At 33.4% G+C, this 17,632-nt stretch overlaps 1 protein-coding gene across 2 annotated transcripts; it reads left to right on the top strand.

Annotated features, from left to right (window-relative positions):
• Positions 1-4,741: 4,741 nt before the first annotated feature.
• On the top strand, positions 4,742-17,245 carry LOC133172895 (uncharacterized). Of its 2 annotated transcripts, XM_061307727.1 has the most exons (16): positions 4,742-4,863; positions 5,355-5,463; positions 5,668-5,757; positions 8,041-8,179; positions 8,361-8,433; positions 10,179-10,233; positions 11,881-11,972; positions 12,052-12,109; positions 12,270-12,295; positions 12,422-12,580; positions 12,942-12,999; positions 13,082-13,179; positions 13,311-13,368; positions 14,725-14,820; positions 15,346-15,383; positions 17,000-17,245. In XM_061307727.1, the coding sequence occupies exons 2-16, from the start codon at positions 5,389-5,391 to the stop codon at positions 17,130-17,132; spliced, it is 1,248 nt and encodes a 415-aa protein (XP_061163711.1). In that variant the 5' UTR covers positions 4,742-4,863; positions 5,355-5,388; the 3' UTR covers positions 17,133-17,245. The 2 variants fall into 2 exon arrangements, with proteins under 2 accessions (XP_061163711.1, XP_061163712.1); XM_061307728.1 differs by lacking the exon at positions 15,346-15,383 and having other exon boundaries at positions 17,000-17,088.
• Positions 17,246-17,632: the final 387 nt, after the last annotated feature.

Below are 17,632 nucleotides of genomic sequence, written 5' to 3'. Positions count from 1 at the left end.
CAGTCAAATATCCCCGATTGTAATATCCGAATAATTTGTCTGGAAACAAACTTTACCGATAATTAGATATTGACCATCTAAAACCAAACCCTCCTTTCTTGTTCTTTCAACTATAATCCTACTTGGTACATCACTATTGGTTACGATCTTAGGGCAATCTATTTGAAAGGTAGATAAATTCAGAGAGCCGCGTCTTTTAATAGGCTTCAGAAATTCATCATTTTTATGAATGTCTTGGAGGAGTATGCAAAGCGATGGAATAAATATGAAGAAAACTTTGTCAGAATTGATAAAAAGTTTTAGAACTATATTAAGGAATCGTATTTAATCGTCGTATTAAAAGGGAAAATATGCACCATCTACCCTTCCGGTTTTAGAGAGCGGAAGTGTGACAATAACGAACGGTAAATGGTGCGCAGTTTGCCTTTAAATAATCTAATACCATACTTTTATTAATATACTTCTTACCTGGAATAGGTAAAAAAGGAGAAACTTAAGGTTTACTGTGCTGCAATATATTCAAGATGTCTAAATCAAATAAGGATTCTCAAAAACTCAAAAAAACTTCAAGAAAATTTGAAATCACCTCCTCCCCCAAACTCAACAACAAATCACATGATTTTTCAAGACTTCATACAACTATTCCTCATAAGGCTTTTTGACAACATAAATAGCTTCTTCGATAAAATTGTTACTCGACTGATTGATTGATTATGCAGTTTTATGTCCTTTGCAATATTTTTTTTCACTCATTTAAGAAGACACCAGATACCGGCGAAGGGCTTGAAATTTAAACCCTCACTCGGCACACAGGGTCATTGAGCAGTGAGGGGTCTTTAGCAAACACCTGTTGTGACATGCGACCTCATTTTTCTAAGATCTCATCCGAAAGACGTCAAGGTGCCAAGCGCTTAGCAGAGGAACAATTGCTACTTATTTTATATATCTACTTAGGTTTGTTGCGACAAGGCTATCTAGAACCCACGATCTTCCTATCAGGAAACGAGCGCTCTACTAAATGAGCTGCGGTGAAGGTGCAAGTCGAAAAAGACACACTAGTACCGGTACTCTGAAGTTTATTTTAATGGGATATATAGTGAATCAACGTAGGAATGAATGAAATATAGAAATAACGAACAGTATTCAAGCTCATAGTCCATCCAAAAAATACAAATCGGGAACGGAGCAACAACGGACCTCCAAAAACATCAAGAGGCAGGATCAGGTGCCATGGAGGAGTAAGCATCCCCTGTCGTCCGTAGAAATTTCAGTGTGTAAATAATGACCTAAAAATTAGTATGGAAAAAGTCAGTCAGCATTTGACCTAATGGCAGATTGTATTTGCTGAAAAGGTCATTGTATCGACCATAGAACTTGCGAAATGATGACTTCAAACGAGACTGTCGATATCCTTGTTTCATCAATTTGTTGGTTAATAGCTTGCCTCATTTTAAAAATTGACCGTATTTAGAGCATGCTTTTTCATATCGAATCAACTGGGAGACATAAACCAAAATAAATCTGAATATTGTTAATTGATTAAACTTTGTCAATATGTCTAAATGAAGCCACAGCAAAAGACTCTCTTTTTCATGCAGAAGTTTTTGAATTAATTCTGCTTCACATGAATACAAAAACAGGTCTGCTAGTAACGGGGCACATTTAATTCCAATGGGAATTTCAACAGATTGTTTGAAGACCTTGTCTCCGAAAACTACAAAGATATTGTCAATGAAAAACTCAAGCAACTTCTTAATATCAACCTCGGAGTACTTGTGTATAGAATCAGAGTTTTTTTAAGAGAATAAGTCTGCAGATGACCAATAAAAACGTATGTTAAATAATGAGTTCCTTTTTTTTTTGAGGAAGCAGTTTCTATGATGTCGTTAATTTTTCTTTGGGAATGGTTGTATTAATTGTTGAAAAGTCGTAGTTTTAATCCTATTGATTTTGGTAAAATTGTGTGATTTCAAATTGTCTTAAACTTCCTTGGAGTTTTTTAAGTACCCACACCTAATTAGCACCACTTCTAGAATATGCTGTTGTATGTACAGTACTCCTGACGTTTCTCCTTCACCGCTTTATAATATTTTCGTGAGGAGTGGAGAAAGAGTCTTGGTAGAACGTGTACTGGAACCAGCTATGTATCTTTGTAAGACTTTTCATTTAGTAGTATACAGGAATCCAATATAGGTATGGTAAATCAAATTCAATTTTGTTGTTTCGAATATAAAAAAAGAATTACCTCTTTCGAATGAAGAATGATTTGTTCCCCTTTTTTTGCGATCACCGTTCGTTATCTTCATTTTTCTTCATTCTGTATTCTGTGGTGTGAACTTTCTTTAGTCTTTTTATACAGACGATATAAATCTTTCAAGGGAACAGAGTAAAGTTTTGTGCGGATGTGATGCAGACCTAATGCAGTTTATTAGTGATTTAAAAGAGACCTCTTGTAAATAAGATTTTAGTGGTGATTTGGTGGTTTAGTCGTAGCTATCAGTTCTGACTTTTTAAGGTTAAATCTTTTCATTAGGAAGATAATTAAGGAAGTTAGTTTGTGGTATCTTTGTGAAAGGTTTTGTCAGGTTACATGCGACGGCTTTTGAATACATACCAATCCTTCCTCCTTTGATTGCAATTAATTTTATGAATTACGTTATTAAGCATTGAATGAGTATTCTTTTTTCATAGATAACTTGCATGATGAATACAGATTGAATGCTACAATATATCTCGCCTTAATAAAAGTACCAATATCATCTTAAATCTATTTTTCACATCATTTTTTCAAGCTAAACTTTTAATTTCACAATTATCAGGGAAAGAAAGCAATTGGATTAAACGAATTAATTGTTATTCTGTCCATGCCGCAGACATGAACAGCGGATAGATACATGTGACGGGGACAGTATCTTAGTCCAAATGTGTTCATACTTTAAACATGATCAGGTGACAGCTACATGTAACCAGTACACTGACTTGGTCCACATTTGTTTATCTCTGTAGTCATTTTTTTTAATTTATTTTCCCACTATCCTATTTCATTCTCTGAGCTTTTTTATCATCGTGTATCGGTGTCATTACTGCTGTGGATTCTATATTTTTTTTTCTTCTGTTTTTACGTCGTTTGACTTCATATTCTCGTTACTTTAACCCTAGTTCGCTTGACCTATCATATTCGCCTTTGTGCAGATTAGACGTGTGTAGTAGGGAACAGTAAACAGTCAAGCTGCCAAAAACGTTCCTCTTGTGTTAAATTCAGTCGTCTGTGCTGTGTGACACAAATTTAGGAGGAAATTAAATTCTTGATTTAGTCTGTTGGCCTCTCCACATGAAATTGACAATGGCAGTGAGGGGTGAAGAACAATATCATATATGTTATTTTGATATAAAGGGAAATTAAAAAAAAAAGACGGTGTTCTAGGGTCCAATGTTTTTAGTCGAATAGTTTTAAAGATATGGAGGAAGTTTACAATTTAGTTTACAGGGTATTAAAAAAAATTGTTGAAGTTTATGAAAAGAACCATATGGCAGGGTTTTACCTGTCAGAATGTTTTCATTCTTTTTATAACAATTTAAATTGGAGGAAGCAGAACTTTATTTTCATGTATTTACTAGCTCTAATTTTACCTATCCACTAAAGTACCTGTTGACGAGGGGAGGGGGGGGGGATTAAATTTACCTACCCATTAAAGTACCTAGTGAAGACAAGGGACTAAATTTATATACCTAGTAAAGTATCTAGTGAAGAGACTGAAGACAAGGGATAAATTTACCTACCTAGTAAAGTACCTAATGAAGATAAAGGACTAAATTTACTTACCTATAGCTAGCAAAGTGTCTGGTTAAGACAAGGGGCTAGTTTTACTTACCCAGTAAAGTACCTAGTGAAGACAAGGGACTAAACTTACTACCTGGTACAGTACCTAGTGAAGAGACTGAAGACAAAGGATAAATTTACCTACCAAGTACAGTACCTAGTGAATAAAAGGGACTAAATTTACCTACCCAGTAAAATTCCTCGTGAAAGAAGGGGCTAGTTTTACCTACAGTGTAATCTACCTTGTGAGGACAAGGGACTAAATTTACCTACCTAGTAGAGTACTCGTGCCTAGTGAAGACAAGGGACTAAATTTACTTACCTAGTAAAGTACTCGTTCCTAGTGAAGACACTAGTGAAGAAGGGTAACTAAAATTAGTTAAGTACCTATGAAGAGAGAGGTGAGTTATTGTCGATTGACATTGAAATAAAATGAATCATTCACCATAGATATTTTGAAAAAAAATAAAATTTTCTTCTTTTCATCAAGGGCAGATAATGCTTCAAAAACTTTTAAGGTGCAAAATGACTTGCTTCTTGCATGTTGTCTGTCATGTGAATTTGGTTCAATTCACTTTCATCGTTATCTAGCAATGCATTTTTAACTCTATTAAGATGATTCAAAATTGTTCAAAATCCCTTCATTATACATTGAATACCTTAATGCAAGTTTTTGGGTATAGCATACAAAGTTCGCATTGTTAATCATTACGTCTTCCTGTAGTAAAAGAGAAAACTTAGATATGTAGGTTTGTTATCATCAAAGGGGCAGAGATAGGAATATCTACATGTATTTTAGGGGATTCCCTTGGAAATGAATAACCCTCTGTTGTAACTGTAGCCTGGCTGACAAATTTTATATACGACATGCATGAGTTGTATTAGATAGGTACTTCGTATATCGACAGAAGCAGGGTGGTTGTTTACGGGTTGATAAAACTTAAAAACACGGAAGTGGATTAATTCATTGTTCTGTTGACGCAGTCCAGACAAAACCCAAGACTGGACATTAACGAGGAACAACATACTATGCACTTGTAAGGGTAAGAATGCTTTTTTGAATTACGTAGCAAATCGTATCATATTTTGAGAGCTTTGATGTGAATATTATCTGAATTAATTTATATTTGTACTAGGCTGGCCTAAGATATAAAGGTCGATAGAGTAAAATAATTTGTTTGTTTTTTGATTGCTACTTATATATATATATATATATATATATATATATATATATATATATATATATATATATATATATATATATATATATATATATATATATATTCCCTTCCAAAGTTTAAACCATGGTGAAATTTGTTCGGTAATTTCGTTAATTCCTTCCTAAGTTATATGATGTGAGTAGATTTAAACATACTGAGAAACACTGTGATATTGTTACTAAATACGCTAAATAAGTGTCAGAATTCCGGCCTGTTGCTGAATAATTTTGTGTTATGAGGAAGTGAGTATTGGTTTTTCTCATTTATTTGTATTGAACAACTTTTGATCTTTCACCTAGTAAAGCTTTATTTAGAACACAACAGTTGTGCTTATTTGTACTCGGACCAATGGCGGACCAAGAAGAGGATATTGTACAAGAATTTTCTGTGACGAAGCTATCCGGACAGCGCGTGGTACTTAAGGTAAATGCTTTTCTCGCAGAAAGTCTTCCAGGTCAAAATTTCAGGTTATTGAATAAAGAATTTAAAAGCTATTTCCTTGTAATTTAACATTTTCAAATAGGAAATGTATAACTTTTCATAAAAGATAAATTATACGTCCCATTTTGGGTATAGTTACCTGGTATAATACCAAAGAATATCACTATAAACTTCCACATTATATAGATTGACGTTAAAAGCGACAGTTTCAAATACATGAGGAAAGGAGAGGTGAAACACTCGTGTAGGATTAAAGATCTGAATGCCACGTTAAAGGTAATTGGTGTATTCACTTTTCAATTATGTTAACACACGATTATATTCATTATAGGCAGATGTTAGAATCAATATAACGTCGATATAAATATCCATCATCCCCTTCCCCACCACCACCACCACCAAAGATAAGAATTACTCACAAGTGAAGAAGTAGGTCCGAATGAGAAATTTTTAGGAAAAAACCAGGATTTTAGCTTGAAAAAAAACAACAACAACATAATGTCATATTTCTTTTTTGATTTTTCTCTTTTTAACAAAACCTGGCCTACATAGTTTTCAAGTTGTATAGAATAGGATATGCTAAGTAGAGAACCAGACACATGAAAATGGATAACTATTCGTTACCCACGAATCTTGGTTCCATCCCAACCACTCAATAAACAGACAAGAATTTTATGACACAGCATTATCAAACCAGCACTTTTATCCCTTAATAAAACCATACATTTACCAAATTCAAAATTTCTAATTGATTCAAACAGGTTCCCCAAATTTCATTGATTTTCAGACGGGATTCAAAACTGACTTTTTACACTGGAATTCAGGTTTAATACCTATGTTTGTTATCTTCAACCATGGAAACATCCTCATAGCATTAGGGGTTCTATGTCAACTCGTTGCCGTGCGACCCCTGATAAATTCCAATCGATGCCTTACGGGGTGACTACAGTGACGTTTTTCGGGAAAATTACAGAACTTGATTGTTTTTCTTATCTTTAAACCAATCACATTAAGCTTTTTGGTGATAAACAATACTTAACACCAGCATTCTAAGTGCCATCTGACTCTTTCTGTTTACATTAGATGTCTGCTTCATTTTGATTGGTGCTTCTCGGTGAGAGAAGCAAGCCCGGATAAAACCGAATTAAATTTGTCAGGGGTCCCACGGCAACGAGTGGACACAGGACCCCTGACGTAGTAAGGATGACATGTAAATGGTCTGAAATTTTTTTTTTATATACATGTATATAGAGAATATAAATTTTCATGTGTCATAGTATCTCTTGTTTAGCTACTGCTCTTGATTCATTTCAAGAGAACTGTAAAACATGGTGTCATTATTAAAAACTTCAGAGAGAGAGGAAGAGAGACAGAGAGTATTTTTATTGTGTTTAAGTTTTATGACCTTGACCATCTCGTAAATCTTTGCATAGCATTTCTTGTTTCTGAGTTGGTTTTTTTTTTAACGCTTTGCAAAATATGACGTGTTTTTCAGTCACATTTTGAGCAGAGAACTGCAATTGTGCCGGAATATTTTAGCCTTACTTATAACCTTGACCTCGTATTTCCTGATTTCCTAATGCAGATGTACTTTAAGGAAGGGTACTCATGGTGCACGCTTATTTCAGATATAAGGTCATGTATTAATAATCAACATAAAAGAAATTATTCCTTCACTGACTAAAAATAAACGAAACAAAAACAATAAAAAGTAAATGATCATTGAGGACAATCAGATTTGGCTTGTCCAATAGTCTTGCCTTTGTCGTACTTAAGTGGTAAATCACAACAAATTTTCATGACTGTTTTGGGCATGCCTAGTTCATGGCACTTCCTGTTTTATAACTAATAATCGTAAAATATAGTTTATAGCTCTTCACTGATCTACACCTTGAGAAGCTACATAAAACTAATCAAACATACGATCGTGCATATCTAATTTATTGCATGATTTTTTATATAATAAAAGAATAAAAATGTCTGAGAGAAAATATATATGAAAGGAAAATATTACAAAAATAAGGATATAAGAAAAAAACTTTTTAAGGAAGAGATAAAAATAGTAAAATCCTAAACATTATCTTTAATTTCCGATCGTGGGATAAAATTTAAATGGAAGGAAGAGAAATGACGGAAGAAAATGATTAAAAATCAAGATAAAGAAAAGTTATTTGAAGTATTCTCATCAATAAAAAAAAATGCATAAGTTGTAAAATCCTAAACAATAGTTCTTAAATCTTGATTTTCTGAAAATACTTGCAAGGTTAACTTTGTGTCAAAAAAGGGAATAAAATGCACAAATAACCCTCTTTATTGCAATCACATTTCTTTTCAAACTGCACCTTTCCCCGTTGCACCGTTCTCTTAGTTCATAATTATTACACTCAATACAATGTCTTCCATTGAGGAAAAAGTGTTGGTTGTGGCTAACTATTGTACTTTGTGTGAAATATTGTATGAAATATCTTGTGCTCTTATACAGGTTTTACTTTCTTGCCAGTTGTATAACACCATAAAAATGGTACCCTTCCCCCAAAAATAGTTCTAAAATTTTTGCAGAATGGTTTACAAATTGAAGTTAGGATTGGCACTCTAAAGAAGACATTATCAGCTGAAACAGAACAGATAAAGGAAGAAATATTAAAAACCATCCAGGCGGCTGTAGAGGAACAAACAACAAAACAGAATTACCCACTGAGTAAGAGAACAAGGCTTTTCTTTGGTCTTCTGTAAATTACTTTGATAGAAATGGGTTCTTTTCTCTTTTTCCAATTAAAGCAAGTCAAAGCACAATTGGAGTTTTTTTTTTTTAAACTTAAGTCGGTTTGTGTGTAATATGTACAAGTAGTTTCTCTACAAAAGGATCTCTGCTTCAACAGGGGAGGGATCTCGTGTCATTAAAGAAGGCTTCTTGATGAAAAAAGGAAATGCTGTCATTGAAAAATGGGCCAGGTACGTTAGAGAAGATACAGAAATGATAAATCGAATTCAATTTGGAGATGAATTTCAGCCTTTTTTTCATCTTTCCAAAAAACGTCATAAAAATCCTTTAACAAAAATGCATAGCGGGATATAATAAATGTTTTACTATGTCTCTTTGCGTCATGAAAGTATTAAAAGCAGTTAGTGAAAAACTTCAGTGGTATTGTGCACATATTTGAGAAGTGTTGTTAATCAAATTTGGATACTAAAAGATTCCAAAGAACGTTTTAAAAATTTGAAATCCAAAATTTTTGCCAAAATCAATAGCATCAAACCACGTAAATTTTCAACATTTTATTACCACTCCTAACAATAAATCAAAGACGAGGCTTTTCGACATGATAGACAGCAGCTTCTTCTATCGAATTCGGAAATGTTCACATCTGGCGATTGGTTATCTATATCTTATAATTCCGATTCTACAAACACAATTACTTTGAAGTTAGCATTAAAAATAATCATTGACAATAACTATTGTTTTTGGAGACCAGATTTTCCAACAATCTGTTGCAATTCACATGGTACTCAGCAGGCCCGTAGGAAGCAATTTCAGTTTGGGGGGGGGGGGGGCACAGCCATACATTTTTTAGTGGACAGTTGAGGGGGCACTCCAAAAATTTCCTGACAAGCAAAAAAAAAAAAAAAAAAAGAAGGTCATCAGACGTTTTTATTGAGGGGGCACAAGCATATAGTATCAATGTTTACTATAGTAATCTATATATCGGCAAAATTATTGGGGGGGGGGGCACGGCCCCCCCGTGCCCCCCCGGTTCCTACGGCCATGAGTACTATAATTGAAACCCCCCCCCACCAATAATATATTTATTGTGCAGAATTAGTTAAAAAAACTAACTTCCATTTGAAAGAAGTCTCTTACTGAGGCCTTCAATTAGACATTAGGCGAGGGCGTTTTGTCAATGAACAATATTCATTTTTATTGTTGTTTCGATATATCCCATTAAACTCGAAATAAAAGACACCAGAGAACGATACGTCTGTTTACTATAGAAAGAGTCGTCCGCATGGACCAGTGGTTAAAGCATTTGCTCTAGCGTCGCCAGAGTAAGGAGTTGATCCTTACGTCGTGGGTTCGAATCCCACTGAGGGACGTGGAGACCTTCGGATAAGACCGTATAAACCGAGGTCCCGTGTTGCAGTCGAGTTCTAGCACGAAAGAATCCCTCACTGCTCAAAGGCCGTCAAGAGCCGAATACAGGTGTAAAATCCGCAGCCCTACACCGGCAAGTGGTGGCTTCTTTTAAAATACGAATGAACAATTCTCAAAGGTACGCTAAACAAACCAACAAACTAGAAAAAGACATTTATGACAATTAAACTTTATCATAAATTAAAGCGAAGACTAGAGATAAACTTTTCTCTTGTCAACTTCCTCTTTTATGTAGAAAACCTTTATTACCTACACATGACCCCCGTTAATTCGATACGCAACAGCATGTTCTGAGTACGAACAATTTCGAAACCAAAACACACACTACTTTCTTTGTTTGCAGTATGTAAATCATGCACTTATATTGACAGAAAAATCGCTACTTTCAAATTACATTGAAGCTTTCCGAAAATTGAGAGGCTGACCAACAATGAAAACCTGTGTGTTTTATTCGTACAATTTATTTAATCTTCTAATCTAGCAAGGGATCGGATAAAGAATTCATTAATATTAACTGGAAAGTAATCAGTTCATCATTTTATTTCAGGAGAAAAGTTATCATTAAGCAAGGAGTTTTGTTCTACTACCCTGAAAATTCAGAGGTAAATATTTTGATCCATCATAACAAAATGGTAAACTTATTTCCAAAAAAAAAAAAAAAATTATGGGTTTGATGTCAAAGTGCCTAACAGATGTTATCAGTAAGTTAAAAAAAAATATTATAATTTCACGTTCAATTAAAAATTTTAAGATACACAGCATCCTATTAGCTTGGGTTAGTGGGTTAAGCATTTAGCTCAGTTGGTAGAGCACTGCATGGACTGGCAAATCAGGGGTCCCGGGTTAAAAATCATGCGAAGGACGAACATGTCTCTGTTAAATGTGTATTGCACATTTTACTACATCAAAGATTTTCTTGAAGGAAGATCTAATCACTGCTTACTGAAGAGTTCTAATCCCATGGTAGTTTTATGCAGTTAGTGCTGAAAAATGGAACAGAAGTAAATCTACAGTAAATGTCGCAAATTGAACTATATTAAAATATTCTCAACATTATATTTAAGGAGGCTCATTACACCACTTTTTGTTGACGTACTACACAGAAAAATAAACCTCCATTGTTTTGTCGGTTTTCTCCTGGGGACGAATTGTACAGGTTCGCTTTGCTGATGATCTAAATCTTTAAAACGCTCTAAAAATAGACTACATGCGATGTTGTAAACAATGGGAATTTGGTAACGGATTCATAAATAAATCACGAAGGGTTACTTTTAAGTAGAGACCAAAGAGAATGACAGTCAAATCTTCACTACCCAACTATTGTACAATGTCATAGCGAAAGCCGCAAGTTCTATCCATGACAACATGTATGTATAGAGGAAATTCGCGTTGAAATTTACAACCTCGTTGAAATAAATTATAATTAACTTGCGCTTTTAGAGAACTGTACTCTTGTTGGTTTGTGTGCTTGTCTTTATTTCTTTGAAAAATGTATATTTATTTTAGAAACTTTAGCTTATTCTGAATCTGATATGATCAACCGTTCCTGAGTGTTTTGAGTCAGGGGGATTTAGGAAAGATAACTCTTGCAAGTGGACTTTTTATTCCAATTATTTTATAGATTGGAATTTTCATTTCCTTAAAACATTTTTCATTCAATTTGTCACTTGTTATTCATTAATATACATTTCTTGTTTATTTATAACTGATTTTCCAAATTATTCATGCAAAGATTAAGAAGAAAATCACATTAATTCTTTTTTGGGAAAAAAAATTTTTCTAATAAAAATAATATTGAATATTATGAAGTGTTATTATATTTCTTACATATCTGAAGATGATATCCATCACTTGACACTGAGATTTCTGCAATACTTTCAATCAGAAACTTGAAATAAAACATTTTACCAAAATCAGAAAGAAGATTAAAAATTCTTTAAAAAATATTTATTGTATCATAACCTCCATTTGGATATTTGAAATCTTCATAAAAAAGGGTGCTGTAATGAAATCTAAAATAAGCTGTGGGTGTAATGAGCCTCCTTAAGCAAATCATAAGTAAATCACCCTTACCAAAGAAAGCAGTCTATTTAAATCAAACTTTCTACTAGCTCCTTTATTCTGATGGCCGTGAGGCTTCCACGCGACCATCAGAATAAAGAAGCTAGTGGAAAGATTGATTTTAATCAGACTGCAAAGAGAAAGGAATAGAGATAAGAATAGGATCATTTCATCGTTATTTCTTTCAGAAAAGGGTGAACCTTTCCCCTGTAGTGGAGTGTCACGTGGATGCTATAGGATTAGATAAGTTCAACGTCACCGTGCCTGGTAGAACTTACAGGTAACCAATCACAACAGTTAAACATCTAATTGTACTCTGAGAAAAAAAATTAAATCTTGTTTACTCATCCTATTTATAGTTTTCAAATTCCCAACTCGGTACGAGACAAACAAGAAGAACAATCAGAGTGGATAAGAGTGAGTAGAATTCAGAATAATGAGATCTAAACGAAGAAGAGCTTTTTCCGGATTAATATTTCATTTATTATTAGCGCTGACCACATAATAAGGTAGCACTGAAATAGACTTTCCAGTCATCTCCATTACTTACATCTTAAATGTTTTTCTCAATTTTCAGTGCATCAGAATTGCTATATCTGACAGGTATTTTCCTTTGTATTTTTATACATCATCCATCTTTCATTTGAATATTCGGAATATTGTGTACATACAATAAGAGGCAGAAAAAATGATTTCTTCTAAGTATTGTCTTTTAAATATGGTGTTTAGTTCTTCTGAAGGTTCAAAAATTAGAAAAGGAAGTCGAAAAGTGTTGCCGGACAATGATTCACGTAGTAGCGTTAAACGTAGATCGATACCAAAATCGCCAATTCTGAAACAAGGTTACCTGGACAAGCAAGGCAATGCAACTGTCAAAGTGTGGAATGAGTAAGTTGAACTTCACATGTACTATAAATCCCCCAGCTCATAAGAGGTAGCATCTTTTACAATCTAATTAAAATTAGATGTTCCGAATCCGCTATCGCTTCTCAAACGATGTTTGAGAAGCGATAGCGGATTCGGAACATCTAATTTTAATTAGATTGCATCTTTTATTGTATGATACATCAATGTAGGTATACATCGGATAGTGATTGATACTTTTCAACCCATTTATTATAAGAAAAGGTCATCGGTTATTATGATTTTTAAAATAATTATTTAAACTCATGAACAGATCTTCTCAACGGAAAAAATAAGACCAGAATTTAATGAAGCAAAATGAGCAGTACATTTTCTTCGTTATTAGGCGATTTGTCAAAGTGGAGGCAGGAAAATTATCCTATGCACTTCCAGAAAAAGTTGAGGTGAGGAACATCAATTTAATTCTGATTTATCTTTAAACCTCTTCCATTGGTAATTGTTGTCATTTTGTTGATGTTCTTTCAGAATGCCTTAAATGTGATATATCTTCATGAAAATAACGTTTGCGTCATTTCCACTAAAAATTATGGGTTTGATGTCAAGGTGCCTAACAGAGTTTATCAGTAAGTTAAAAAATAATTATTATAATTTCACGTTCAATTACAAACTTTTAGTTATTTTGATAACAAAACTTTTTGTTATATTTTGGCGTGCCAATACCATGTGAAGAGTTGACTTGATTTAATTCTTTTAGTTTTAGGCTACTTGAAAATACAGAGAACAGAGATGAAGAGTTTTCCTCCTGGATGGAAGTAACTGTTATGATTATTCTTATTATTTTTTTATAAAACATTTTAAAAATATTAATATTTTATAACTATCAATTGCTTATGATTTGAACACATTTTTATTATAATTATCAATTGCTCTTGATTTCAACATATTTTTATTGGGTAATGTAAAAAAAAATTAATAGAATGTATACGTTAAGTGACAATTCAAACCCTGTGTGAAGAAAACTGCAAGTTTTAAAATTGAGTCTAGAGCGAACAAAAATATAGAAAGCATCGTAGTAAAGACAATTGATGTAAAATCCTTTAATGATACAATAAAGTGAAATTATTGACGATGTAGTCATATGTGGTTTAAATTTTGTATTATTGGATGATACTGCTGTCCATAGATGAAATGATTTGTATCGCTATTGTGGATGACTATGATTTGTATCGCTATAGTGGATGACGATTTATATCGCTGTAGTGGATGACGATTTGTATCGCTGTAGTTAATGACTTTTTGTATCACTATAGTGGATAACGATTTTTATTATATACCCATCAATTTCCTTGTTTTTGTTACTGTTAATTTTACAGAGTGTGATCCGACTTTCCAGATCACCACACTGTGGTTTTCTGAATCCATATCACCCCTCTCTGAAACTGATGACGTAGTACACAGAAAAATGACGTTTTTATTCTCGCGCATCAAAAAGTTCCTTGACAAAATGGTTTGTTTAATGGATAAAAGTTATGTAATTGATCCAAAAAAGTTTTCCTTTTATTATACTTTGCTAGTTGTAAAGGGGTATATAATAAATTTATCATTATAACAGTAACTTGATCCGAAGAGCCGTATCACGTCTCGTTGACAGGCGCGGATCATCAGATCAAACTCGACGCTTCGCGTCTCGTTTGATCTGATGATCCGCGCCTGTCAACTCGACGTGATACGGCTCCTCGGATCAAGTTACTGTTATAATAATATATATGTATCACTATCGTGGATCACGATTTGTATCGCTATAGTGGATAACGATTTGTATCGCTATAGTGGATGACATGATTTGTATTGCTGTAGTGGATGACGATTTGTATCGCTATAGTGGATGACGATTTGTATCGCTGTAGTGGATGGCGATTTGTATCTCTATAGTGGATGTTGCTTAATTAATACTTTACATGTTGGTTGATTATTGATACAGTTTTATCATTAACGGATACAAGGTCATCTACTAATATATTATGAGTGGATTTGATATCATTAATGGTCAATGAGAGTTAATCAACAGGGTGGTTAGTGGTCTGTTTATTTATTTAATTTTATAATCGCTGCATACTTACTTGGTAAAGAAACCCACTATAATACTCTTCAATACTTCGCTTTGGAAGGCACTCAACAGAGCCTGTAGCATGAAGAGCTCCTCTGAACTGCTCCAAGATTTAGGCTGTGGAGATGGTTTCGAGGAGATTGATCTTTCAAAACCGGTAATTTAGTAGTATTCTTAGATAAAATATACAAGTTATGACATTAACCAATTATATAATTTAGCATACTTCATTTATATCGCATACAATAATTGTTATTTTAAAAAAGAGAGGAAAATGGGCTTATAATTATTCAATTTATATATTCATATCTATTCTTTAGAGGACTTTAGTTAAAATCATGGATATACTCCGAGTGATACCTATTAAATATTAATGATTCAGTTGAACCTGCTTTCAGATATATTATTCAAATTACTTAACTATTGTGGTGGTAGTGAATTTAGATTCTGTTGAAGAACAATTTAGTAAATTGTGTATATTGATATCATTAGGTAATAATCTTGACAAATTTACCATTTATATCCATAAATAATGCATGTAAGCAAACATTCTTCGCTTAACAAACTCGCTTTCAATTGAATGGTTCAGGTGGTTTTATTCATACACTCTATATAGACATAAGTAAAACAAATGCATTATTGTATATAGCTTATATATGACGTGTGAATTTCATCGTTTCAGGATGTTGAGGGAGATATAGAAAACTCTGTTGATGATAGGTTAGTTACATTAAATTGTATAAAATGACTGAAAATTACATGTCCCGATAAATACAGTTTTACTTCTTCCTTTTTTTTTTTAAATATTACAACAGGCAGGCGTGTTTTACCTATGAAATAATAGAACCGTGTCTAGTTGTATAATGTAGTTTTAATTACAAGAACTGTTCCAATATCTCACGCTAGGAACAGTTACTTACCCGCAGCAATAAAGCTGAGTGCGATTAACTGATAACACAGAAATGTTGCCTCAACAAGATATTAGTAATAAAAAAAAACACATTTACCTAGAAATACTGAATTAAGAAATTAAACCGATTTAGTTATAGGAACGTATAGAAAATGTATTGCATAACTGGAAAAAATGCTTTAGATTTATATGCATATTTTGTATTTTAAGTATGCTTAAACTGCTTAGAACTAAGTAACTATATTACGTTAAAATATCTACATAATAAAACTATTTATACAGTTAAAGTATATCATTGAGGGAGTTAGCAAGATTCCAAATTTAGCGAAATTGGACTGATCCCCTTGCGTTAGTCAATTGAGGTAATCCCTGGTTCGAAAGCTAATCAGTCATTCTACAAAAACATGACCAATAAAGCTTTTTTTATGTCGCTTTACAAATTTACCGTTGTAATATCTTAACTATAAATTTAAAGGTCGATTTCAACTCTAAGACTTAACATACACACATGGTTTTGTAAGTATTTACCGATATATATTCAGTTAAAGTTTGATATGAACATAATGTACTGTTGAAAAACGTATTCCACTGCAAATCTTATTGTCGCTTCATTTATTTACAAATTTCAAGATACAACTGGTTCCGTTCCATTCCGCAAAGTACCAATAGCCAACTGTTGAAGAGAATTTTAACTTTTATTGCTGGGAATTAACTTCCGTAACGATTAACTTCCGTAACGATATTTTTCCCGTCGGATTCATGCGAGACTTCATGAATCATACTTTAGCGTTCTTTACTGAACATCAGAAACGAAAAATTGGTCAAATTCAGCTTTATTTAAAAAAATAACAAGGCTTGATCAAGCATTAACTTCCGTAACATTACCTTATATCAATGGTACCTTGAAATTGTTGTAAAAAGTTAACGATACCAGATTTGTGGACAATTCTTTGTTTTCAAGTTCACTGATATGTCCTTTAGAGAATTATGATATTCATTTTGCTATTTGAAACAATTATATTTTTCATGTTTTATACTCTGAATTGGTCCATTTATCGTAGAATGACTGTAATTCCCGATTTTCCGTTATCTTCTAGATTTTACTTTTACATTGGTGTGATATGTGAATGAACTAATCCCCACGTGTTAGTTCAGTGAGCTAATCCCTGCTTAGCCCCTCGACCAGGGCTATTTCCTTCGGCTTCGCCTCGGGAAATAGTCCTGACCTTGGGGAACTTGAATCTTGCTAACTCCCTCAATGATATACTTTAACTGTATAGTATACAAATGATAATTTTGTGTATTTGCCTAGAAGAGAATATTTAAAGGCTGTAAGTCGGTTGTTCAATCCTGTTTATTTTTCACCACATAAAATCTTGAACCGGGTTATTTCATTGTCGTTGTTTCTTTTCCATTTTTCCCATAGTAATCGACTTACTGTAATGGTTCCTCCTGGAGAAAAATTAAACGTGATAAAAAAACCAACGAGACCAGGATTTAAGAGACCAACACGACAAAATGTAAGGAGGGACAGCGAGGAGGAGGAAGAGCCGTCATAGCTGTTAAAGATGTTAATCTTTATTCTGTGATACACAATTATTAGGCCAAAGTTTTTTTTTCTTTTGGTTTACGATTCCGCCGACCCTAATTTTCACCAATCATGAAAATAAAAATAATGTCTTTTTCCGACATATTTTTCTCAGCTGAACTGGTGGGTTTTAAATTTTAGAATGCATCTTAGTCGAATAAGCGCTTATAAATATATGAGACCTTTACAAACATTTAGGTGACCGTAAATAAACATGTGCAGACCAAAAATGGCGGTTCTGTCATGTAACAAGGTAATTCTTCGCTGAAAGCAATGACATACACTTAAAGAACTTTTTCTGCATGGAAAAGTGAATAAAATCTTGGATGCATGATCCCTTTCTCCAATTGCAATGTCTCAATTGGCTAAATTTCATACCGTAATATTGGAGAGTGTATGCCCAACCCTGATCGACCTAGCAGACACGGTTACACCTATAGATAATAGGGATTTATCAGTGCCTTCTCATGT

Source organism: Saccostrea echinata, unplaced genomic scaffold (assembly GCF_033153115.1).
Source record: "Saccostrea echinata isolate AGI-Se365-2 ecotype Australia unplaced genomic scaffold, CSIRO_AGI_Sech_v1 ptg000056l, whole genome shotgun sequence".
NCBI classification, from domain to species: Eukaryota; Metazoa; Mollusca; class Bivalvia; order Ostreida; family Ostreidae; genus Saccostrea; species Saccostrea echinata.
Note: the sequence above shows the minus strand (reverse complement) of the source record. Positions and strands in the feature narration are given on the sequence as shown.

Coding starts and splice junctions, on each gene's coding strand:
- LOC133172895 (XM_061307727.1), top strand. CDS start 5,389: ATGGCGGACCAAGAAGAGGATATTGTACAAGAATTTTCTGTGACGAAG. Junction 13,000..13,081: donor CACTTCCAGAAAAAGTTGAG/GTGAGGAACATC, acceptor ATGTTCTTTCAG/AATGCCTTAAATGTGATATA. Junction 15,384..16,999: donor GAAAACTCTGTTGATGATAG/GTTAGTTACATT, acceptor TTTTTCCCATAG/TAATCGACTTACTGTAATGG.